This window comes from Ischnura elegans, chromosome 3 (genome assembly GCF_921293095.1).
Source record: "Ischnura elegans chromosome 3, ioIscEleg1.1, whole genome shotgun sequence".
In the NCBI taxonomy this organism is placed as follows: domain Eukaryota; kingdom Metazoa; phylum Arthropoda; class Insecta; order Odonata; family Coenagrionidae; genus Ischnura; species Ischnura elegans.
Window position 1 is genome coordinate 67,584,251 of NC_060248.1, and position 25,097 is coordinate 67,609,347.

The following is a 25,097-nucleotide window of genomic DNA, read 5'->3' on the forward strand; positions in this document are numbered from 1 at the left end:
CACGGACAGACCGGTCAGCTTTAATAATATTTAATTTGTGCGCACGCTTGCGCGCAAGAGTGTGTATACGAGAATAAAAGAGGCTCCCATGTTCTCTTTATACTCAGCTTGTTTACTGCATGCCTGGTTGGGAAAAACGCCTCTTTGGCTCCCTCCCCATGCCTGACTCCTTCTCGGCGATCCCTTGTTTCCCTCCCTCCTCCCCTTCACTACTATCTCTCACTCACCTCTTTCGAGTCCCACGCTCGCACTCGCCTTCTTTGTGCGCATGAAGTGCACATGCTGCTCCAAGGCTCGTTGAGATCCGTTCGCCGTGTCTCCGCCATAGCGTAAGGCATTGCAGCCTCGAGACCCCATCCCAATGCAAAGCGTCTTTCTCCCTTGCGGGAGTCCAGCATTATTTTCTCTCGTGTGCCAGGATATATTTTTCTTTTCTTGTTTGAAACGGCCTCGCATTTAAATAGGCCTTCCGCCCATCCTCTTTCTATTCAAATCTCCATTTTCTGCGTATTTTTTATTGTACCTACTTGGCATCTTTTCGGTTCTCAGAAGGAGGAGGAGGAAGTGTCCTTTATTCGCCCCACCTGTTTCGTGTCTCGCTCCTCCCCAACACTTCATACGTAATTGTCTTGTCCCCTTCACTCTCTTCCTTTGGGCTCGCACGCCATCCAATCATCTCGTCTTTTCTTGGTTGTAAGGGTAGGGATGAGGGAGGAAAAATATGGTAAATTTTCCTTCCAATTTTGATATTTTATAAAAATAATGTTCAATTGTTTGGAATCTTTTTGAATAGCTGTCCTGCTAAACTTTCTCAAGTTTTACGGAGCCATGGTTCATTTATTTCCCATTGCTCTAACATTTTGAATACTATGCGGAGTAATATAAACAGATTTTCTTTATGTTAGTACTGTGTTTAAGATGCCACTTTATTCTCAAGCCTCCCCGTAACCACCATTATTTATGACAACTGTGCTCACTTCTTCGCCAAGTCCCTGACGGCTTTCATGTTTCTGTTTTCTTAGCAGTGAGTGGAAATTTAATGCTGAATGCTGGGAAGAATTATTTTCTCATCATCTACTGCAATATGATACTGCAGAAATGTTTAAATTGTAAATTTTATCGCAATTCATTCTTTCTTTTTAATTGACTTTTGTATTAAATTAAATTAATCAGTGCATGCTATTGTGTATTATTTTTTCCATGGAATTGATCAAAACTCCCTATATCAATCATGAATGGGAGTATGACTCCTTCCTGATAAATTATAAACGATGATATCTATGGTGTTTATTTATCATTTTCTAGTCACAAAATTGTGGAAGGCATGCAATTTTTTGGATCTCCTGGATTCTTTCGTGATTATTCATGTGTCGTGATGATTCATGTTAAATTGATTATTTATTGCATTTATCAGACATGTGTTAACGGTTTTTGAGATCTCGGAATTTAAAATACCACATTCGTTATTTTACCGCACATTTTGATTGATATTGAGGAAAATAACAGCATTTTTAGTTTTAAAACTCATTAAATATTCCTTTGTCGTGCTAACTATAACACCCAAGTGTTTGCAATAGGAGACATAATTCAACTGCTTGTCTGCATTCTATTTCTGAATTGATAAATCTTCATTATTCTGTGAGTGATGGGGCACGGATGCCAACGGTAATCGTGCGATTGTATTTTTCTACCTTTTACGGTGCTGGGTCAAACTATCACTCTCCGTCGATCGGTGATAAATTTCCAATTTCTGAGCTTTGTTCTCCGTTATTTTGCCATGTTTCTGCTAATTCTCCATAAATCGAGAGGTTTCAAAAGCAAATTTATCTCTCGGTAATGACGTTAATATTTTTATTGGTTTCACCACCGTTTACTCATTGTCATTTTCCGTGGATCTGGGGAAATAGATTTTTTTTGCAAAAACTCCTTCGTTTAACGAAACGGGATTAAAATGAGCGACGTCGCTCTCTCTGCGGGCCTCTGTCGAATTCGCGAGGCGTGTGGGATTCCGAAACTTCTTTTCCGGAGGGACCGGATGTTATGCCAGGCTTAACAGCGGTGCAGTTTATGTCCTCCAGAGGACCCCCTTGTCGCTGCATCACCATTAATTTTGCCGCTCCGTGTCCCAGTGGTGCTCAGGGAGTTGCGGTGGGAAAAAAGGCAATTTTTATTGGAACCTGTCCGTCTGAGTTTTGTCGCAGGTGCGGGAAAAATCGTTGGCCCGCCATGAGCATTGGACTAGCTCTTTTTTTAAATACCCGATCCAATTATTTTATTACTCGTTCAATTCTCTGGGCTTCTCAAATAACGGGAAACGAGGTTTTGGTTTGTGGCCATGCATTTTTTTCTGTGGTATTATTAATTGCCGACTCGTTCCTATTGCTGCAGATATATATTGTGGTGGTTGAAAGAATATTTTATGATGATGACTTCGTCAAAAGTCAAACATAGCGTTTCTTATATTATCCATTTCGCTCTGTAAATTATGAATATAACTATCAAAGCATGACAATTCGTCGAGGATTTACTTTCAGTCTTTATTATTTCCACATAACCCAATATTTCTTCGTATGAATTAGAAAACAAGCAATGTCCAGTTTTAAAACTGTGATATCTTTTTATTATTACTTTCTATTACTGGAGATGGAATCATCTCGTTAATTATGCATTTTATATATTACCCTGATAAAACGTAGTAGGGGGATGAAATGTGAGGTAAGAAATCTGTGCTTCGTGGGAAATTTGATTTTTCACTCAATATCATTTTCGGAACTCTATCTCTTTCCCTAAATTTTAAATCATTATCAATAAGTTATTCCTGGTAACATGATTTAGTTTTACAATAAATTATTTTAACTGTGTTGTGTGTTTTTGGCCTTCTGTTGGGAATTTTGATGTCTTCAAAAATTTTTCCTCTTCTGTATTTTTGCTTGCTTCGCCTTACTTTTACACTACTACTAATGCTACCTGAGGAACATGATTTTACTAATTATCCCCGTTGAACACGCCTTGGTGGAGCGGAAAATGGTGTTATATTTAAGAGGCTATTGGCGGCATTGGGGTAAAGTGTTTCAACCTAAAACGATATCTGGAGATGTCTTTCTCGAGGTGCAAACTGGAAATGATTTGAGTGAAAGCAAAACCTTCTTAACTCTTGAGGAGCTGGGCGATGAGTGACCTACTGTTAATTGCAGGTGCGCTATTATCCTGGAAGGGCCGTTATTCATTTCATCTTTTGATAAAGTCTACACGTTTCAACACATATTTTCTCTAAAATAAAATCATTTTATATTTAATTTATGCACATTTAGACCATTTTACGCGATAATTAAAAATTTCTCACCGCCATTAGTTTCCCTAAAGTAATTTTAGATGTTGAAATTGCCTGTCGATGTTTGAATTAAATCGCCTCGAGAAAATGGACAGTTAAATCTTTAATATTTTATGTTTTGCAAATTTTCTTCCAATGACTGGAAAAATTGAAGGAATAGTTCCCCGAGTATCTTATAGAGAATTCTAGTTACCATCGAGTACATATAATATGTAAAGAGGAATATGGGGAAAATAAAGAGTAATGAGAGAATGTAAATTGGGAAGGGAAGAAGTATGAAAATGTGTAGCATATTACACAAGTTATAATTATTTGTGATGAAATGTTCCACTTTTCATTTGTTTTGTCCCTTTATAAATTGACATGAGTTTTTTTTAATTGACATGAAATTTTATGAGTGTTACTTTTTAAATCCCTCTTGTAATCCTTCTCGAATCTTTCCTTCCATACATTTTAATAACGCTCTCTAAATGTCTCCTGTTTCATGCATATTTGTACAAGGTACTACTCGGTGGGGGAAATAAGGATTTATTACTCCGGTTAAAAATTCTCTATTCTAATGCTTAATGGAATTACTATTTTTTATTGATATGTATAGGTTAAAAATATTTAACCTGCTTGAGAAGAATTTTATTTTTTGTCAAGATTGATTTTTCCCAGATGTATTGCAATTACTCCGAAACATTTAAAAATAATGAAATCTTCGCGAATATGCAACGCCGAAAGAATTTATGTATGTAAAACAAGTCTGTTTTATAAACTTGTTTCCAGTGAATTCGACCACTCTGATGATTTTTAATGTAACTTTTATTTGTAACTTAGTTGATTGAAAAATTCGATAATTTACACTCCCATCAAAGTAATTAATTGTGGCGAAAGAGTGTGAAAATGTGAGCGGAGGTTTTTATGACGAATCTCCCAAAGGTATTGATTCAGTCACCGAAGCGATTTCCTTATTGGATTTAGTAGCCGCTACACAGATTTCGGTACCCGTGTATTTCAATTGCAAATCAGATATTTCTCACCCCGGAGCATTTTCGCAATTTCACGTTCCCATTTCTCGAAACCCATCAATCACTTTTGGGATTTTCCTGTTTTTGGCTGTAACCCGATTATATTTGGCGTTCGCCCTCCCTAGCTGGATTTATGTAATCTCTCAGATATGGCAGTAAGCCCCGCATTTTATAGATAGTAGTGAACAATGGCACTAAAAATAAATTGTGCATGCCCAAAAATTGAGATTAAAAAAAATAGTTTTCAGTTTGACTGAACTTTAGGATCTATTGTGTATTCTACAAAACTAATGTTGTGCTCAATAACCAGTACCTTTAACTCGCTGAAACTACAGCAGTAGATTACAAAATAAATCCTTAAGTTCAGTCAAACTGAAAACTGTGAAAAAATATTTCTTGAGCGAGTTAAAGGTTCTGGTTATTGAGTGTCATATTAGCTTTGCTTTTTTTATATCAGTTGAGTGAGTGTATGAAATGATATTGGCATTTAAAAAAATCTCTTTCAGAAGGTAGAAGGAATCGTAAACAAATCGAAATCACGTGAAGTAATTTTTTCCCTCACACCAGAAGGCAAGCTGGGCATGCCTAATCTATAATTTTCCTGAAGCAGGCTCTCCAAGAAGAACTAAGTAGTTTGGATTCATAGTTTTTTTCGAAGGTTGAGCCATATCATAGCACAGTGGCAGATCCAGAGAGGGGCTAGGTGGGAGGGTATCAAATTTAAACTACATAAAACGGTAATTTTGTTCGGACCCCCGCTACTGCTGGGGGGCTATCTCCAATGTCCCCCACTTATCCCTATTCTGGATCCGCCACTGTCATAGCATTATTGTTATCAGTAATACGTAACAATGAATATGTATCTCTCTAATGTACGTAGGCCTTTTATCTCCTAATTGGGATTTATTTTCACTTCCCATCATTGTTCTCGAGTCACTTCACTTTTATGGTGTTGGCGAATGTAGGTTTTACTTTTGGTGCTGCTATTTTTTACAATTTCTTTCCAGTTTTTTCATCATAAATTATAGTGTCAGTAAATATTGAACTAATATGGGTCATTAATGCCAGCATGAGGAATTTATAAGTGTGTGTTCTTATGTTATTGTTTAGCCAATGACCAACTTCACTATCGATGAATATGTCACAACCAGCAAAAGAAGTCCTCCCCTTATTATGGTAATTTGCATTTCGATTGTCAATGCACAGCTGCAAATTATGTTTTTCCCGATGCTGAAATGGCGAGAGAAGGCCGTTTTCGAAGAGAAACGGTACCACGTACCGATAAAAAAAATTTTGACCTCTCATGCATATCATTAATTGCTTCTTTTCCGTAAAAAATTGAAACGTGAAGTATCACGTTCGCACTGACGTTCGCACAGCGCAATTAAGCTGCCAATCCCGTGAGGAGAGTGCCGGTTAAAATTATTTCCCCCGCGTGCCGTTCTGGAAAATCGCCTATATCATTGCGGAGCGAAAGTGACTCTAATCAAATTTTCATGAAGTCCGTGAGCGTAAACGACTTCAAACCTATAAATTTAAATATTGCTCGCCCAGAGAGTGAATATTCACGATCCCGCTGAAAATAATGTCAGCCCTCAAAAGTGTGACGTATGTCAGATGCTGGCAAGCGGAAAAAACCTTTTGCTAGATGGGTGCCCACGAAATCGCTGATTATTGTTGTTCTGGGCATATTGCTGCGTCAGGAAATGTTGGAATTTTAATCTTTGCGGCATTAATAATGGACCAAATCCGTGCGACCCGTGGTGACACGAAACGTTGAATAGGTAAACAATTGGTTACGTAGCAGGGACTCGGCAGGACATTAAATTCGGCTACATTTTTTTCCTTCTGTATGCATAATAGAGTGAGCCATTATTTTTTAATTATTGTTTTGTGAATTTATACAAAATAAAATTACATAGAAATTCATATTCCTCAGTTAAACAAGTTTCAAGGAATCTACGCCATTTTAAGATATATTTTCCGTTAGCACCAAATTTATTACCTATTTTTTTCGTTTTTAACTTTTTCCTGTAAGGGAGAATACTGGTCATCGTTAATTATAGGTGACTTAATTGGAATGCAAATAATAAATTTAACAAAATAAGATAAGTGAGAATTGATTTCAAATGGGGTGAACAATGAGAATTGAAAATATCATAAGTTAGGTACGTACACCAAATACGCCGATCTTCGCCATCCAAAATCGTTGTTCTTGGTATTTTTACTGCAATTGGCAGAATGTTTTATAGGGAACTTGGATTTGAACCATTGCCAAGCCCAATTATTTCTCGTGGTAAATTTATAACCTTCCAGTAGATATCGATTTTTATACCCTGCAATTGTAATGAGAGAGCTATGAGAATCAATAATGTAGTAGAAAATAAAGCCATGAAAATTCAACCTTTTTTCCTTATAATTTATAAATGTTATCAATGAGCTTTTATACCTTTTTTCCTTTAAAAAAGTGTTATATCATGCACTTCAATTGATATATAATAATCCAGACCTATAGTTGGGTTGGATAATACTTTTCAATCTAATGAAAGCATATAATTTAATATTTATGTGCCGTATGCGTGAAGGGCGTTCTAATATTTAATCAACTCTTGATTTTTTTCTTCCCATGGTTCAACAGGATTATTCGATCATCATTTGTACATGCGCTACAAGATACGTGAGGTTTATAGATAATTTTTAATGGATTTAGAATCCCTCTTGATTTATCTATTCTAAGCTACGCCGAATTTTGTAGGCGATATTTGGTAGTTTCTTGTTTGATATCGCGCCTGCAAGTCGTATATATTTTTTTATGGAAGAAAGGGTAGATTTCACCTGAGGCTCAAGAACCTTCATGTTCGGGAATACGTCTGCGTGCTATTAATATAAATATTAATAGCACGCAGACGTATTCCCGAAAATGAATTATAATAGTGCATCTAATCGCTGCGAAAACCTTAAAACTAAAACCTTCATGTGTCTGTTGCTTCTCTTTAGAGAGTAAGACAAATGCTATTTGCGCGAGGAAATAATGACTATGGAAGATTTAAATAAGAATAAAACATGGATGTATGGCCAACTCGAGATGGAGCACTCAATTAATGCCCAACGTCGAGTTTTAAAATATCATCGAAACGCTTGGCTCACGTCTACTTCAATTGGAGATGTTTACTCGTACGCTGGGTTTTTGACTAGTACCCGATATGTTTCCCCTTGCAGCCATGAGCTTCAGCCTATCGAGGCCTTTATTTCATAATCGGCCCGTTTCAATAGCTACATTGTTTGTGAAGGATTCTGCGAAAGGGTATCTTTTCATCTTTTCATTCACCATCGATCACTTGGCTTCGGGGTTGATAGCCTTCGCACGCAATCGATCAACTTCCATCCTTGGAAACGCCGCCGTATGTAATTTCTCTCGTTCCACTCTCGGAGAGGGGAAAAAATGACGGGCATATTCCGCAGAGGGTCGCCAAATTTCGAAAGAGTGCTTTGTTTTTTTTTTCGGGTAGAATTGAAGCCGCAGTTTCGAAAGAAAGGGTTTCATCGGCGTAATGTAAAATAAAGCCATGAAAATTCAACCGAAAAAATCTCACTGTCACAAATACTCATCCCTATCTGTATCCCCGGTGCGTATCCAAACGGTTACGGTTTTTTTCACTCGCTCACCTATCGTTAAATCCCTTTAGCCTCCCTTCTGGTATCATGTCAGGTCATGTTCTAGTTTGAGCTCATATCAATGCTTGCCATTAAATCTCGGGATATAGGTGAGGCTCGGAAGTGCATTTAAAAGATCGGAATTCCATTCTGAGAATCCGCGGCGCCATGACAGTAACAGTGCACCGCAGGGAAAAATGGATTACATTCTATCCAGTTGGGAGCGCTAACTCTATATATAAGAGATTATGCCCGAGAGTGTTGTAGATTTTTATCTTGATGTAGTCTACATTTTCCCTACGACGTTTTCCTAGAGTGCTTTGATTGATGATGGAGCGTAGCTGAGGGCCAGAAAATATTATCACTCATAAGAATTGGCAATGTGAAGAGATCGTAACGGCCTGATGAAAGCAATCGTAGAAGGACTGCTGGAAGGGAAGAAAGGCAAGGGAGAGCCCCGAATGAGTTACATAGGACAGGTTATAAAGGATGTCAAAGAGAAGAAATAAGTCACTATTAGAACGCTAGCGAATGGAAGAGCAGAATGAAGAGTTGCGTCAAACCAATCTTAGGATTGTTGACTCACGATGACGAAACCTCGTGTGCTGGTACACGTAGTTAAGTATTTTAACTTGATAATCTAGTCTTGAAATTGAATCAGTGAATAGGATATCTTCGTATTCACTGATTTTGAAGAATATGTATGGATTGATAAATGCGAGTATTTAAAATATTTCTTAGAATTATTCTCTAATATTTTATTATATATATTTTTCTTGGTTATGATTACTGAATAGTTTAAACTGGCAGGAATTGCATCTCTAATGTCTTTTAAGAAAAATGCCGGGTGGGTTTTTACTGTTTTGTTATTTTACGAACTTAGATAAGATAATTATATAGATTTTAAATAATTAGCGCTATTCCAATTCGTACTACTGCTTTCTATTAATTGGAGTGTTTACTTCCGATTTTATTTCGGCTATTTTAACAAGCCGGTGAGCAAATTGAAATACTTCCACATGCTCAATGATAATTTTCTATCGAGATAGTGGGCGTCAAGTGGGTTTCAAGAAATTGCTGACTCCTGCATCTGGCTAAGTTGGACCAAGCTCTTACGAGGATTATTGATTCCCTCTCCACCATTCTGATTCCCTCACGTATTTCTTGTTAAATACTCATGTTTGCACCATGAAATTATCTTGTGGTAAAGCGAGTCGACACTTAAACATTTTCCTTTATCTCAGATTTGAAAATTTCGCCAGAGCATTATATATATAATTGTATTATATAGTGAGTAATATTTCATCAGATTGAAAATATTTATATTTTATTTTCATTCAATTCTAGAAAACCATCTACACCGTATCCCCTGAAAATTTCAAAATGATAGCATAAGTCTTAAGAAAATGCGAAAGTAGCATATATTTTAGAAGCGTGTTGTTAGGAAAAACGACCGGTTGAGTATTCTTTTAGCGTATATTCTTTGGCCCGCGTTAAATCGGCATCGCTACCCGCCCTCGGAGCTGGGAAACACTCGGCGACGTGAGACAGACAGCAACAAGGCCGGGACTGGGGCGCAAATTGGGCAGGATCGAATCAAACGGTCCGTGGGTATTTGGACTGTTTTTTACAATGGAGCGACGGTTTGGAGCGCCCTCGGTGGGGACGAATGACACTTCGAAAGTTTCACCCAGCCGATCTACCCCCCTTTCCATTTGGTTCTAAAGATAGCATCTTAAAAAATGAACGCGAGGAAAAAAATATTTTAAAGAATAACCCCAAAGGCAAAAAGGGGAGGGGAGTTACAGAAAGAGAGTTTCACTGGTCCTGACATGTCGCCCGCCGTTCATAAAAAATGAAGCGACGCAGCAGTTAAAAAAGGGTAAGTAAACACCCCGAGGAAGGGGTAGATGGACCGCGACATTTTTCAGGTGTTTTTAAATTCATTTTTAGATCAACTTTACGCTGAATACATACCTTAGAGAGCATTTCACGCATATTAGGCAAATATTTATGCACTGATTTTATCTAAAATTGAAGGGACAGACGAGCTAAAAAAATTATCGGAGATTTACATTTTTATTCTTTAACGCCATAACATTCTGCTTTAACTACGCAATCGTTAAATATATCTCTCATAAAAAGATGAGGTCACAATAAAAGAAAATATGTATTACTGCTGCTAAAAAATCGCATTATTTCTTCATGCTTTCTCTATTGCACGTTAATCTATTTGTAATTTTCCGAGTATGTTATATTCGCACTGTGCTCTTTTTATCGTCCTCCACGCCGGTTTGCCTGCATTGAAGAGCGTCTGATATAGGTCACAAATATATGCACGTTAAAAGACCCCATCCATCAAAGTCTTTAAATAATCGATTCCCTATATTTTGTTTGCTTTACGTGATCACGAAAAAAAGAAATCCGTGATTCGTCCGAATCGTATGACATGCTTCAGCTCTTGTCCATACGAGGCATGCATCAGTTCAACGAGCATTTGGAACATCATATACCTTTTTTCGTGACAGCGAGAACTAATAATGATGTTGTGTGTATATATATGGAGTGTTCCGACGAGGGAGGTTCACAGTTCAGATGACACGTACTATGTTTCCGCAGAGTTCCCTTTGATGTTTGTACCTGCGTTTCTTTCAGTTTTGACCGGTGATTTTTTGGTTTTAGTCGTTCGTGCCCTCGCTTTTATTCGCCAAATATTTTTGAGCTCGCATTTTTCTCGAGCGCAGTGCCCCGATGCGAAACGCTCCTCCACACGCGCGCACACGGCTTGGCTTTCATCGATAAGAGACGCTTGACTGGCAGCGTTCTGGTGAGAGGTTCAAATATTGTGGTCCATCAATTCGTCTTACCAATATGGAAAAATTTTTAGAAGTGCAGGAGCGAATGTTGACGATGATATAGTCCTAGAAGACCGGTGTGAATGTTTAAACTCCCGTCCATCATTTATGATTTCAAGGATGCCGAGGTTATCATTGAAAGATGAGTCAATTTTCTGAAACATATTTAACAGCCCTCTATTATCTGATATAGAAAATTGAAGTTTTTTTAATCAAAATGAATGAATGCAAACTTTGGTAGGAAAGGAATATAAATGTGTACATTAATGCCTGCATTACATTGCATTCATAGTTAATATTCTGCCCTATGTGACTCATTTTCAATTTTTAAGTGAGTGAAGTTGAGGCACTGCGGTTCTTGACTTATCATTTTTGGTCTAGTCATTCCGTATCTCCACCTCTAAGAAACATTAAAAAGGTTTTTCCGGGATTTTTTTCTGGATACTAGTCCTTTCATCAACTCATTGACATGAAATTTGGTGTTGCCAGGACCAATATTGATGATATTTTTCCTTTCGTTAATATTGTTTTGCCGAATTGTCTGTAAGTTAACGGCGGTCTGCAACGAGTGAATCTTTTGCATTTCTTTTCATTTTTTCTTTTCTTTTATGAATGTAATGTCATACTGAACTTGTAAAAGTTGTACAATAATTTTCTCATGGGCCACGAGGCCCACGAAATAAACGAATTTATTATTATTATTATTAATATGAACAATGAAATTTTATAATTCCCCAATTTTTGAGATATTCGGTGGCGTTAGAGCACTGGCAAATGCAGAATTGTGCCTATGGCGGCGTTCCTTTATAACGTGCTTCTCAGCGGGAATCCTTCCCCGAATTCGAATCAATAATCGTTTGGCATCCGGCCTAAACCGCGGGTCGGGGATGGACTCCTGGGGAGCAGTGGAAAGCCCGTTACTGAATGACGAATAATCAACGCCAATTAATTTCGATCCAGAAGTAAAGCTCGTAGATGTTTATTTGCTTACTCATAGAAAATATGAAAGCCATCTTAAGTGAAAACAAAGTGGTCTTATTAGATGATAGATTTCAAATGTACTTGATCCAGAAATTAAGGTGAAAATATGAACATTGTGTGTTCAAAACTATTGTATTTTCCCGTTTTTTTTCCACGTACGAAAGGTATTCTGCCCAATAGATTTCCAATGCGCTTGATCCAGAAATTAAGATGAAATTATGAACATTAAGTGTTCAAAGCTATTGTTTTTTCCGTTTTTTTTACGCCTATGAAAGGTATATGGTCCCAAGGAATTCAAAGTTGGACGAATCAGCCCAATTTTATCGCTCGTTCTTTTATAAATTGTATCTTATTCATAAACTTCCCCCTAATGAACACTTAATCACTAGTGCATTTTGAATTAGTCGCATGAATTTTTGCAAGATTATCTAATTTTTAGCTTCGATGTTTTCTTTTGTAACTGAAAAATGCTTTGCCTCGTGTAAGCTCAAATATACACAAAGATGCTTCTATTTAATTGAAAATTTTCGTATTCAATCGATTCTTTTTTTTTTCAAATTATTTTTCCCTCTAACACTCGAAAATAAACGAATGGATTCTTGATTTTTGGAAGATAGAAGGATATTTACTGCTTTAGGGATGAATAGTGCGAGACTCATATAAAAGCGTGCCTCTAGGGTGTAATTCTCTAGCCTAAGTTCGCTAAGTTCAAATTTTTGGAGGAATAAAAAAAATCATTCCGTGTCGTGAAAAATCGGAAGCTGTGCTGGAGAGATTCGGAAATCACCATTTTCTCACGCACCATAAGCAGGTGGTGTCTCGAGTCAAAACGGCAAGCACGCACCGGCAAGGATGCATGAAAATCCTCGCCTTATCCCCACTGTGAATGTTCCGAAAGGCGTAATTTCTTTTTGTTCAAGGCTTGACAAGAAATAAAGGAAGCCAGAGATCGTGTTAACGGCCCAATCCCTCCATAAAAAAACAAAGTACCTAGAATTTTCGCCGGAAGAAGTTTCGAAGGAAAAAAATCATGGAATCACCAAAGCAGGCGATGCTCTGGAAGCTTACCTACTTCTCGTTTATTTTTTTCATCGCCCAAGTGTACTGGGTGTCGTTAGACGGCTGTAGTCCTCTTCGTGGTTTCTGTTTCTTTCTCTTTCATGGCACGTATTCGCAATGTATGTGACCAAACGTATTCAATGGTCTATGTGTATGGATGAAATAATTCGGAATGCTCGTAGCGTTTTCTCTGGCGTGCACCTTTTACGCATTTTTTTCCTCCTCCGTGAGCGTGAAATCGGGTCCATTGCGCCGCGAGTCGAATTGCCTCGCCAGTTCATTTCCGTAAGCAATTTTGAGGGACATAAATTGCTCTCCACCGCGTTACATTGGAGATTAATGTGGCAGAAAGATTTTTGGATTGGCTCTGGAGTGGCCTTAGATTTGATTGGCCTCTAAATATTGTATAATTAAATATAGTATTGTATTTTAAGTTCAAACATTGAACAATTTTTTGGTTGAAATTTTTCTTCTAAAAACTTACGTATTCACGTGTAGTTTTGAAATTGGGAAAAGTACGTGATATACGATAGCTGGTGATTGGTACAAAATTTTTTTTTGTGAAATTTAAAGAATCACAATTAATTTTTTATTCAAATAAATTTTCCTACCACTGAACTGCTACAGGTGGAAAAAGACTTAGCTATATGTCTTTAGCTGTTTAAATATTAGATCCTTGATGCCTGAATCAAACTCATAATTTACGTTATGTACGAAACACTATTGTACAATAAGTGGAAAAATGATGAACGATACGACGTGTTTCAATGTTGTTCGATCATTGTCTAAAGTTCGAAATAAATTTTTTGAAGTAGAATTTGCAAGCATTACCCAATTCATGACGGAACGGATTCACCACATCTCACCTGAAATAATCAGTTTTATTTTGAATTTTTGTTCCCGGATTCCAGTACTAAGCATTTTTCTCTCCCCGGTTTTTCCTAGTTACCAAGTTCATCCGGATCGGCATCGCTGACAAGAATGACAACCCACCGTACTTCGACAAGGCCCTCTACGAGGCGGAAGTGGACGAGAACGAAGACATCCAGCACACCGTCCTCACCGTCACCGCCAAGGATCACGATGAGTGTAAGTACCGGCTCGCGCCGATTTTCTTTGAGATATTTCATTTGCATGCAAATGTTGCAGGAGACTATGTCATTTGATAGTTCTAAGAAATCAAACCTTAAGGAAAAACTTTTTATATTATCAGGCCAGATATTGATTTAGCTGTAGGTATCCACTGAATGAAAATTCGCACTCAGATTTTTATGGGTCCCTGGAATTGAATTGATAATATTTTTTTTCTAAAAATTCTATAAATTTACATCTCTATGAGGAATTTTCCTGAAACAACTTTAAATGACATTTAGCTAATGGGCTTTAAAGTCTAGTGAAAGATTATTATCTTTTACTCTGATTAAAGTAATCAAAGTTTGTAGTATTGACTGGTGTTAAATAACAATCAGCAATCTCATGAACAAAAGAAATTGATTCTCTGTTCTGTAATTTGAAGTTGATAAAGGGTAATAGTGGAAAGTATTTGGAGTTATCTGTTAGTTTCAATCCATTTTTTATGGAAAGGGTGGTAAGATTCGTTTTCTGTCGTTCGTTTTCTCGGATAACGCTTACGCCAATGTATCACCCTGTGCATTTCCACATCAGCGTTTTATTTGTAAATTTATTCAAAAGGATTGAACATTGATATAAAAGGCGAATAAATGGCCTACCATAATGAATGATCGATTTAATTAGCATTTCAGATTCTCTACTTATTTTGCTTCTGGGATTAGACCAGTATTTTCGAAGAAAGAAGAGACTTTTTTTCAATTTTTTGTCCTTTGCCAATTTTCATAACGTCAAAATATTTCCAATTCTGAGGATGTTTTGCCTCTATCATTATCTTCTGAGAAATTAATGGGAAAGAAATTTCCGTTACCTCATCTCCTAAGCAACCCGTTTCTATGTTGCTTTTGGACGCACGATTCTGGTGGTTTCGTCAGAAAACTCACTCGAGAAGAGGAGCTTCTCTCGCCCGCCCGAAGTAGTCCCTCAGGTGAGCTCCCTTGCAAGCCGAGTCGTTGGCTATCCGGCCTACTCTCTCTTCCGATCCTTATTCGCCGTGGGCGTCGGGCAAGACCGTCGAGGGTCCCACACGTTTGCCGCTCCTCGACCTCTTCCCCCTTCTCTCGGGAACTTTTGTCTTTTGCGGCGCGACTATCCGGTGTAGCCCTGAGTCTTGTTCACCCAGCGGTTTGGTACGTAACAAGGCAAGGGAACTGTTTTCTCCTGTAGTGGATTTCTCTCTCTCTCTCTCTCGGCCTCTTTTGAGAGGCTTACACACACGTTCGTTCTGGAGGCAAGGGCACGAAATGGGACTTGCCTCCGACCGCATTATTCTGTAGTCGTAATGATTCGCTCTTAAAGGGTTTTTGTCGTTTCCATTCTCTCTGCTCCATACCCTTTCCAGCTTTCCAGGCTCTCTCGTCGTTTGGAGAAAGTTATACTTGTGTAACTGTGATGAGGACTTTTGAGTGGGGCCAACGGGTTCCTTTTCGAACGGGGAAGCTAGTCAGCTCGGGAGTATTTTCCTTGGGGTTTGTTTGAAAGAGCATTGTTAATTGCTGAGCTAACGGGGTTAGAACTGTGAACTCTTCGAATAGTCAGAAGAGCTAAGGAATCAAAGTTTGTGGACTTATGCTCTTCCGGAAAGTATTGCAACCTATTAAGTTTTTCATGTATATTACTAAAGTTTTTGCTTTGAATGCATTTCAATTCATCAGTTGATATGATTTTTTCCTCTCATTTGGTGCATTATGTACAGAGAATCATGGTACTTGTATCATTTTCAAATATTCCCTTAGAAACATCATCTTTTCATTCAAGACAAATTCTCCGCGGTTAACGATGCATTTAGGGAAAAAGTGGAATAATAATGTGTATCCTCTTGTTTTTGCCAATATGCGTTTTCAGGGAGTTTGAATTGGTGTCTCAATTAGCGTGAAATGAAAATTAGGTTATTTTTAGTACCAGTCCAATAGCTTTTACTTAGAAAATTGATGTTTTTCTGGATTTATGCATTGGTTATTTAGATATGATTTTCTTGATTCCGTTTTATTCCACTTTCATTGGTGAATCCTGATCAGATATATCAAACTAGCTTTACTATTTCCTACAAAATATTCCCTACCTTGCCTTAGTCGTTGTAAAAAATGCACGAATTACGAATATTGATAGTAAAAGTTTATCTAATGTGCATTTTTTGTATTTCAAATGAATGTGATTGTGATCATATAAAGATTTTTCTCTACTTAAACCTGCCATCATATCACTTTTTGGTCTCACTGCGGTAGTAAACTTGAAGCAATCTTCTTACATGAAAAGATACTATCGCTGTGAGCGTTTGATATCTTTGTAAATTGATCTCTTTTTCGTCCGATTTTTCCTCTTTCTTGTATCTCCGGCAAAATGCTTCAGTGCAAAATGATGGAGGAGCCATATTCTTTAGAAAAAAAAGATTCAAATCCTTCCCTGAAAAATTCAATCTGCTGAATTCTCTTCTATCAACTTTTTTCACCCACACTCCTCCTTTTTCGCGAGTCTCAGGGTAGGCCTTAGTAAAGCTTCAAGAGGGAGGTGAGGGATTCTATTTTCTCCCTTGTGTAGAGGCAACAATTGGAAACATCTGATTCCTTTTGAAAACCCACTCTGGGTAAGATGTAAGCCCGATAGCAACATTTCTTTCCTCAGCTTCGCCTCCATCCCTTCGCCCCAGCCTGGCTTCCGTGCCCGGAATCCGATGCGATTTTTGACAGTATTATAAAGGAGTAATGTGGGACACCAGGGGTTAGGAAGCTTGCTTAGTTACGGCTAGGAGGCAGCGTGGGTAGAGAAAAAAACCAGGCCTAGAATGGCTTTGGGCTTTCGGGATCATGGGGAAAAAATCGTGCGCCTCCCGGCGTAGGAAGTAGCTTCGGGCCGGAGTGATATCAGAAGGAAAGGATAATCTCATCTGGGATAAGACGCGATGTGTAAGGTGCCATGACACTCTAAAGCCATTCGGTTGACTTTTCTATTCACGTCAACTTCAATCTCTGGATGACCTCGCGTCTCCTAGCGCGAGTAGGTTGCCTCTCGACAGATGAGCGTGTTCGCGCTTACCCGACTTCCCTCAGCCTTTTCATAGCAACGTGAAGGGATCCCGGTATCTCACTCTGGCCTGTGCGCCCCCGGAACAAAATAAGGAATAGCTGGAGAGATTCTGAGAAGGCCTGCGAAGGTCAATTTCCTTTATTTTCCTCGAAGTAGTGCCCGCGTCTATGCTCAAGGATATGCTGCCTCCTCACCTATGTATTTCATAGAGCAAAAGTAATCACATAAAAAAAAATATATTCTTCGTTATATCGGGGAACAGGGGAAATTCTCTTTTATTGCTGCTATTTTATATATTTGATGGAACGGAAATTTAGATAATATACGGAATGAAAAGTGGATTAGCCATGTACGTATATACTACCGGAATTGCTTTTTATTCGAGGAATTCAATGTGGTTCTGCCAAAGTATAGCTTCTTTTAATTTCTTTCAGATATTGTAAATATATTCCTTACTATACTTAGAATTTAACCCGATTTTCGAATAAAATTGGTTCTAAAGTTGTTTGGAAGGTTTTTATTCTCAGAAATTTTGTGTCAGTTCGATTGTATTTTCCGCACACTTTTTGGAGAACATATTTTATGAGAAATAATAGTCCTTATTAAAAAAATTAACCATTTCCTCATGTCAGTAAGGGCATTCAATATAAGTTACTAAGTATTTAACTATATTTTTTGTTAATTCTTGGTGGAATTTTTGGAAACCAGTTGTTCCGAATTAATAAATGCGTACGATTTAAATAAGAATTATAGCTGAACAGTATCTTTTGTATCTTCCATGCCTAAGGCATAATTTTTAATGTGATGAAAATATCTCTTTTCTCTTTCGACTGCAATTTCCCCTAGATTTTATGAGGAAAAGATCTTTTGTAAGCACGATAGCTAATGGATTTAATATAATGAAGCGGGATCCATGTTTCTTGTGTACGATACAAAATTATTCTTTATCCCATGGACCGAAAACTCCTATTTTGGCTCCGTCTTAATGGATGTTTAAACAATGGATAAAGTTTGGCGGACGAACTTTCTTGCTATGATCTTCAAAATTGCCCAATCCCTCTTCATTTCCTTTCGGTGCTCAAGGGGGAGAGACTTTCTTTTTCAGTTTGAAATATAATTGACCTCGGTGCAATTACACCCGGGAATGGTCTCCCTTCCACGGGAGTGTGTGTTTTTCCACTGAACATGTCTCTGCTTACGGGTCTCCTCTTTTGTCGGCCATCTTGGTCATCGACCGACGTGGCTTCTTTTGTGTTTTGAGTCTCTTCTCTTCTCAAGTCCCTTCATTAAAACTTTGGCGTGGTCTAACCAGTAACTACCGTCGAGTGAGAGAAAACAGATTTCCCCCCCAAGCTCCGCCTCAATACTCAAACCCTTACCGTTCCTGTTGCTTAGTTTCGGTCTGAGACCCGGCGTTGCCAATTCAACGACCTGGTTTCAATTTTCATCGAGTTATCCCTTGCTTTGGCTCCATTAATCACGTTTCTGTGTCTTTGAGTAGAAACTTTCCTCGTGCCGAAAATATATACTCATCATCGCTAGAATAATGATGCAGAATATATGTTTGGTGAAAAATATCAAAGAAATATATGTTTATGATACGATGGCCTATGGTTTATGATAATACAAATGGGAGATATATTAGATTACTTGATTTTGTAATTTACTTAGAATAGCTGGAGATAGATACCTTGTGAAATGAGTCCATTCATGTATTCCACAATTTGCTGTCAACAGTCCTAATTTATCGCTTTTAACTACATTTTCAATATTTTCTCAAAATTTTTATTAAAAATAAACAACAACTTTGAAAGCCTTGGAAACTCTGCTTTCTACGTTAAACATTGAGCATTTGTTTGTATCTTACATAGTTTGGACTGGAGATGCTATTATCAATGTAATATAAATTTTAAGTTGTGTCGGAAAGCCTTCATTAAGATTTTTGAAGCCAGTTCTTAGGGTTCCTCATCCATACCCTCTTTTTCTGGCTGGAACTTTTATTTTTTCGAGAAATTTTATAGAAAAGCCTTTTGCTATCTCGATTGATCCATTCCACCAAATTTATTATGCGTCATTTCACGACTTTTTTTGTCTACCAGAAAATTAGTATTTTTCCTCTTGTCCAGTAAATGTGTGAGGTTTATTCATTTCGGCTCCACAAGAGCTGTATTTATTTGATTATTGTCTTCACTGATATTAAATTTTTTTTCGAATTTGTCGACCATCAATTTTTATCTTCTGACTCTACAATATATTCCCGCTTAATACTTCGCTGATACTGGGTTATCATGAGTATACCGAATTTCAGCCAACTTTCACAGCCTCTCTTTACAGGTATAAACTTATGTTGGTGAGTGGGAGGCCATACATATGTAAGCTGCCTTGCGGTTAATCGCACGTCAAACTTGTCTGGGTGAAGTTTCGAGTGAACTAATTGGACCTGATGAGAGAGTAGATTGGGATTATTGCCGACCCCCCCCCCCCCACGGCCAGTGCACCGCAGTTGTTAGCTGTTTGAGTGTCCCGCGATTCTAATAACTTACGCAAAGCCATATCTTTCATCTCATTTCAATCGCTTAGTGAGATTTAACCATCATATTTCTCGCACGATCAATTTCACAGCCGCATGTCAAGAAAACGGAAAGCGCTGCACCATTTCTTAGCTGATTAGAGTTTTTCTCCTTTCCCTTCAGGTTTGGTATTTTTATACAATTTCTTGTCTAATTGTCGAGCCTTCTCAATCGATATGGCTATCAATATGCTCGAAGTGCGAGGTGGCAAAGGGAAAGGAGTTGGAACCCTATCGTGAAGGTGAGAAATTTACAAGGCTGTAATTTAGCCCAGGATGAGCTGCACTCTTACTTATCGAAACCAACCTCTGGGTTATATCACTGTGTGAGTGAGTTATCTGTATCAAAAGGAGCGTAACTATGCGGATACGTTCCAATAGTAGTCTTTTGTTTTTACCTTTCCATGCTTGAGCTTAAATCAAATGTCCTCTCCCTAGAAAACTGGTCTCTTTATCCTAAATAGAATTTGACCCTGACTACGTTGACCTTCTTCTAGTGCCACACCCTTGGCTCCTCATCTCTTCCCGACATCATTACTGCCCATTCGTTGTTTTCTCAGTGACGTAGAAACATCTCCTCGGTCACCATGTTTTACAACTTTCCGCTCGCATGCATCCTTTCCATGAAAATCCTCTCTCCCCTGTATAACTCTTACTTTCGTTTTCCCAGTGGCAATGATTCGTGGAAAGAGGGAATTTTGCCTCGGATCATTTTCTTTTTCGTTTTCAATTTATCTTTTCGAAGGATTGATTTCCTCGAATCCTCCACCTATACAAATTGTTTTTTCTTCTTGCTTGTAATAATTGTCCAATACCATTTTTATTCTTTTCTTTAAGTTTCCCATATTTTAGGGTATGTTTTATTTACGGGTCAAACGATAATTGCAAATTTTGGTACTTATCGAAATCCCTTTCAATTCATTCATAGCTGCCACTCTCTCGCCGTCTTCTGAAAACTTTGATGTTTCCCAGAATGAGTAGCTGACGCGGTCGACCAATTTTTTAATCGATGAAAAATATATGGGATCACAGGAGCCAAAGCTTATTTATTTTGTTTCAATACGTATTTAATATTTTGCTCTTCAAATCATTTTCTTCGTCTATATTTGTGTTAGTCACAGATTTATTGAAATTATATTCCCCTTGTTCATATCCCCTTGCCAAGTAATTTATGAACTATAATTACCTTTGCTTACACGCCTTTCCAATGTTACCGGTAGAATCCTTCTGGTGTTGCATGTAAGATTTTATATTTTCTGCTTTATGCTGATAATAAGCGTTTGTTTATTTCCTAATCACATATCGAAAAGGGACATTTGATGGTAATGTATTTTCGTAGCAATATTATTTCCCTCACAAATATTAATTATATAGAGTTCATCTCGTACATCAAAACGTTGCTACTCAGAAAATATGCCCTTTATTGTTAATATGTTATCCAATGCCCCTCTCATCATCTGAAATTTATTCATTTAATGCTGTTATAAATCGTAATATTTTCTATCCGTGAATGTCTCGGTTCAAATTTTTGACATAGTTTTGGCATTAATTTCTGAATCTCTGGAGTGCTCTCTGCAATCTTTTGGCTCAAAATTACGCTCGAGTGCATTTGAAATGCTATTTCTCGCCCATTCCATTCCCCTATCTCCATTAACTAACTGCGTGGCAAAGCCTCCCGCCAGAAAAAAGGAGACCAAAGCCGTGGAGAAAAATAGTCTCTTTTACTCTTAGACTAAGGGATTGGTTCTAGACGATCGCCGATGATTTGTGTAACTTATTTCCTTCCTCATGTCCCAGAGAGGAGTCGGAATGTGTGCATCACCTCGTAGGTGTGACCTGAAAAACCCTTTGCGTGGCCCTGCCCCTTTTACCATCCAGGCCCTTAGTCCCTTCCCTTTAGTCTCCACTTCCCTCCCTCCCCCTATATGGCCAGGCAAATTTCTAGCGCCTGTCCTGGGGCTGGGCCAACATCTCTTCCCATTGCTTCCTCCGAAAGGGCATCCCTTCCCTAGGCGTTTCCGGACGCATCTCATTCATTCTTCTCCAAAACTTCCTTTCTTCGTTTCTATTTTCCCCATCATCCCTTCCTTTTTTTCTTTTTTCACGGAATATTTTTGTGTTTTTCCCCTTTCCTCTTTTCACTCCTCCCCGAGAGCTCATCTCGGTAGCCTCTCCGGGTGTAATTCCTCCTTTCATTTGTTTTTTACTATTTTCTTTTTTCTGTTTTTTTTTTGCGCCTTCCATCGCCCTTCGAAGACGGTGAGCTTTCCGTATCTCTCCCTCCTTCGCTCGGCCAGGAGCCCACGTTCGCACTTCCTTCGACTTTACTTTTTTTTCCCCTCTTTCTTTCTCTCGGCCTGCACTCATCCTCATGCATAAACAGAGCCGAGTTGCGGAGGAGCGTAGGGGGATGGGGAAGGACCTCTTTTTGCCCAGGAAGGAGGTTGAATAGAATTGGAGTCACATCCTTCTGAGTACTATCCATTTTAGTTATAAATCCGCCATCTTGTCCAGTTAAATTTTTCTCTCATCGATAACTCCCTCCCTTTTAGTGTTGTTTTTATCTCGTAAAATGGTTGATAACCGCCAAAATGGGACGCGAAATTCTTACCCAGTTTTATTTATATGTTATGTATTTAAAGCTAGCCGTTTCAGCTCATTTTTCCTTGCCTTTTGAAACAATTAGATGCGTTACTGTATGTTGGGGACTCAAGGCCTCCCCTGATAGATTGATTTTTATTGTTATATTTAATTTATTTTGTTTGCCTTACGTAGAGTAGATTGGTTAAAACTTGCCTGAAATTAAATTTAACTTTCTCTTGCGCAGCCAAAGTAATAGTAGGAAATCTTACATTGTTTTACGTATTATAGATTAATTATATTTTTATACTATTATTACTAAACCGTAGAAATTCTATATGCATACCTATTTCTTGTAAAATTTCCTACGTATACTGATCATCATTACGTCACGCTACCATTTCATACATGTAACCCGTGGCTACCGTTCAGTATATTTAAAATCCTTTCTTCCCGAGCGTTTCTCGTTAATCATTAATTCAGCCAGTGCGTTATTGTCGTCTTTCCTTATACGAACGCGAAGGGTGGAGTGTCGAGGTTCGCTGTTCACATGTTTTAAATTGATGCAGGTCTTGTATATGGAGATGGGCGAATGCGGGTCGGCTCTGGTTTCGGAGGTAACGGCACGGCTTCGGTATTGGAGGTTTTCCGCGAATCACTGAGGGAGTGGTGAGTGTACTAGCCCCTCTTGAGCTGTTCTCGGTTCGCTCGCCGCCCTGGGGAGGGATATTGCGAATTCCAAACAGGCCCAACAGGCGAGGTTAGTGTGTGAAGCTTCTCTCTACCGGCTTCTTCGAGATGGAGCGTTTTTTAGGAGAAGCCAAGTAGGTTCGCCTAGCAGTGCAAGGGCTGTGGAGAGGCGTTGCAAGGGTCTGAGCACACAAGGGAGTTAAACCGTCCCAAGTGCGGAGTCTTTCCTTTTTATATGCTTTCAAGAGCGTTCTCAAGGGAAGTTGCCGATATCTCCCCCTCTTTTCGTAGGCGAATTATGACCGGGTTTGGTGGAGTGGCTGAGGAGAGTACCTATATAGTACTTCGGGTCGTCTCTCCGTATAAGGAGAGTGAACGGGGCAGTGTCTGCGGAGATAACGCTCCCGAAGAAAGCTCGTGAAATTTATCGACTGGATTTTGTTTTTTATTTCGTCGACAAGTGGTTTCAAGGATATCGCATTCATACGAGTACTCCGTGACACTCTTCGCCATTCCTCAGGCCGTGTACGAGCACGGGATATTTCCCCCCATATCGCACTTTTTATGCCGCCAACTCGAAAACGGTTTCTCTCTCCTGAGTGTATTGTTCTGGGATATTTTTTATTGCGCCATCATTCGGCCGTTTCGGTCTCCCATCGCGAGAGATTTTTCGCGGATATCCGTCCGTCGTATCCGAGCCTGACTGACTGGAATATCTCAAACGCGCTGCGATATCGCTTGAGAGGTGTCGCGAGTCAAATAGTGATCGGAATGGCCCCTGACATATTCCAAGTTCCGGTCGTATAGCGACAGTGCGTACGTGCATAACCTTATTGAAGCGGCGAGACGAATTTTTGCGCGTGTGAGTTGTTTTTAAATGAGCATCCTCAAACGTTTGAATTGGTAGGAATGATGTTTGCCCACTCGCGGATGGAAATATATTGGTGCTCCACTCTGCTTTTCTCCCCCCCTCTCTCTCTCAAGGCGAAGATGGGAAGCTTTTTCGAGAAATATTTCCATTTTATGCGTGTGAATGCAACTGCTCGGTGTGAGAAATCTGTTGGAAATATTTGAGCTAAACTTCGTGCTTGCAATTTGCCTCTTCCCTTTTATGTCGGCACACCTACCGCGGGATGAATTTCGTGAGCTCTTTCGATGCTTAGGATTTCAAGGTTTTCAATGGTAATGGCTGCTGCATGCATTCAGAGTGTTTTTTTTTTAGATATTCAAATTCTCAGTTTGTTGAGGGAAAATTGTTTGAACTATTGTAAATACCCCTATTACGATAAATATCCGCTTTCAAGTATATATAATGTTAAATGTGAAAACTATTCTTCTTCTGCATGAATAATAATTTTTTCAATTTGTTTCCATTGAGTAATGATTTGATGCTATTTCTTCATTAATTTAAGTTCAAGGAATAATTGGCAATCGACTCTTTAATCATTTGATACTTCGCTCCACGCCAATTACCTTTCTTTGCAATACCCTTGCCAACTGGAAGCTAAACGGTTGCTTGGCAAATTACCGAACATCACCTTTCATTTTTGGCACTAATTTCTACCATTGGCACTGCTCTCTAATTCTTTAATTTGGCGTGTGGCTTGTTTGTGGCGTGTTCGAATTTGCAGAAAATCCCTTTGGTATTACCTATCGTGTTTTTTTGTCATTGTAATGTCCTAACATGCAAATACTCTTAATTAGGAAAAACCTCATTATCTACTAATATCCCTAACCGTTGCCTGGCATGTTGATAATACCGATGGTATAGTTTTCTTTTGCTCTTAATAAATTTGTTGCTAACAATATGATTTCAGTGCTATTGATTGAGGCACAGAGTAGAGGAAATTTATTTCTTCTCCACTTACAATTTCTAAAATAGGATAGGGTTAATAAATTATTTATTGCTTTCGTAGCAACTTTAAACGTCATCAAAACCCAAAACGTCGTTTTCTTTATTTAAATGTCTTGATTTTGAAATTTTGAAAAATAAACCGCGTATTATCATCTAGCTATTAATTGCTTTTATGTGGTTTATGTGTTTTAACCTTCCCCATTAGCTAGGTTACGTTCTCAGAGGAAAACTACTGCAATTGTTACCGTAGTTACTTGGTGATCATTTGCTCGATGTGGGTGAACGTTTTCAATGAAGGTTAGATTGAATACAAAGTCTACAAAACGTACTCATATGCTAATCCTTAATATGATACTCC

At 38.5% G+C, this 25,097-nt stretch overlaps 1 protein-coding gene across 1 annotated transcript in view; it reads left to right on the forward strand.

Annotated features, from left to right (window-relative positions):
* The window catches only part of LOC124155982 (neural-cadherin), a 1,049,301-nt gene that overhangs the window by 482,022 nt on the left and 542,182 nt on the right, over positions 1–25,097 (forward strand). The window contains exon 14 of the mRNA XM_046530234.1: positions 13,839–13,982. Coding sequence (XP_046386190.1) covers positions 13,839–13,982 — 144 coding nt within the window. The remainder of the gene's footprint in view (positions 1–13,838; positions 13,983–25,097) is intronic.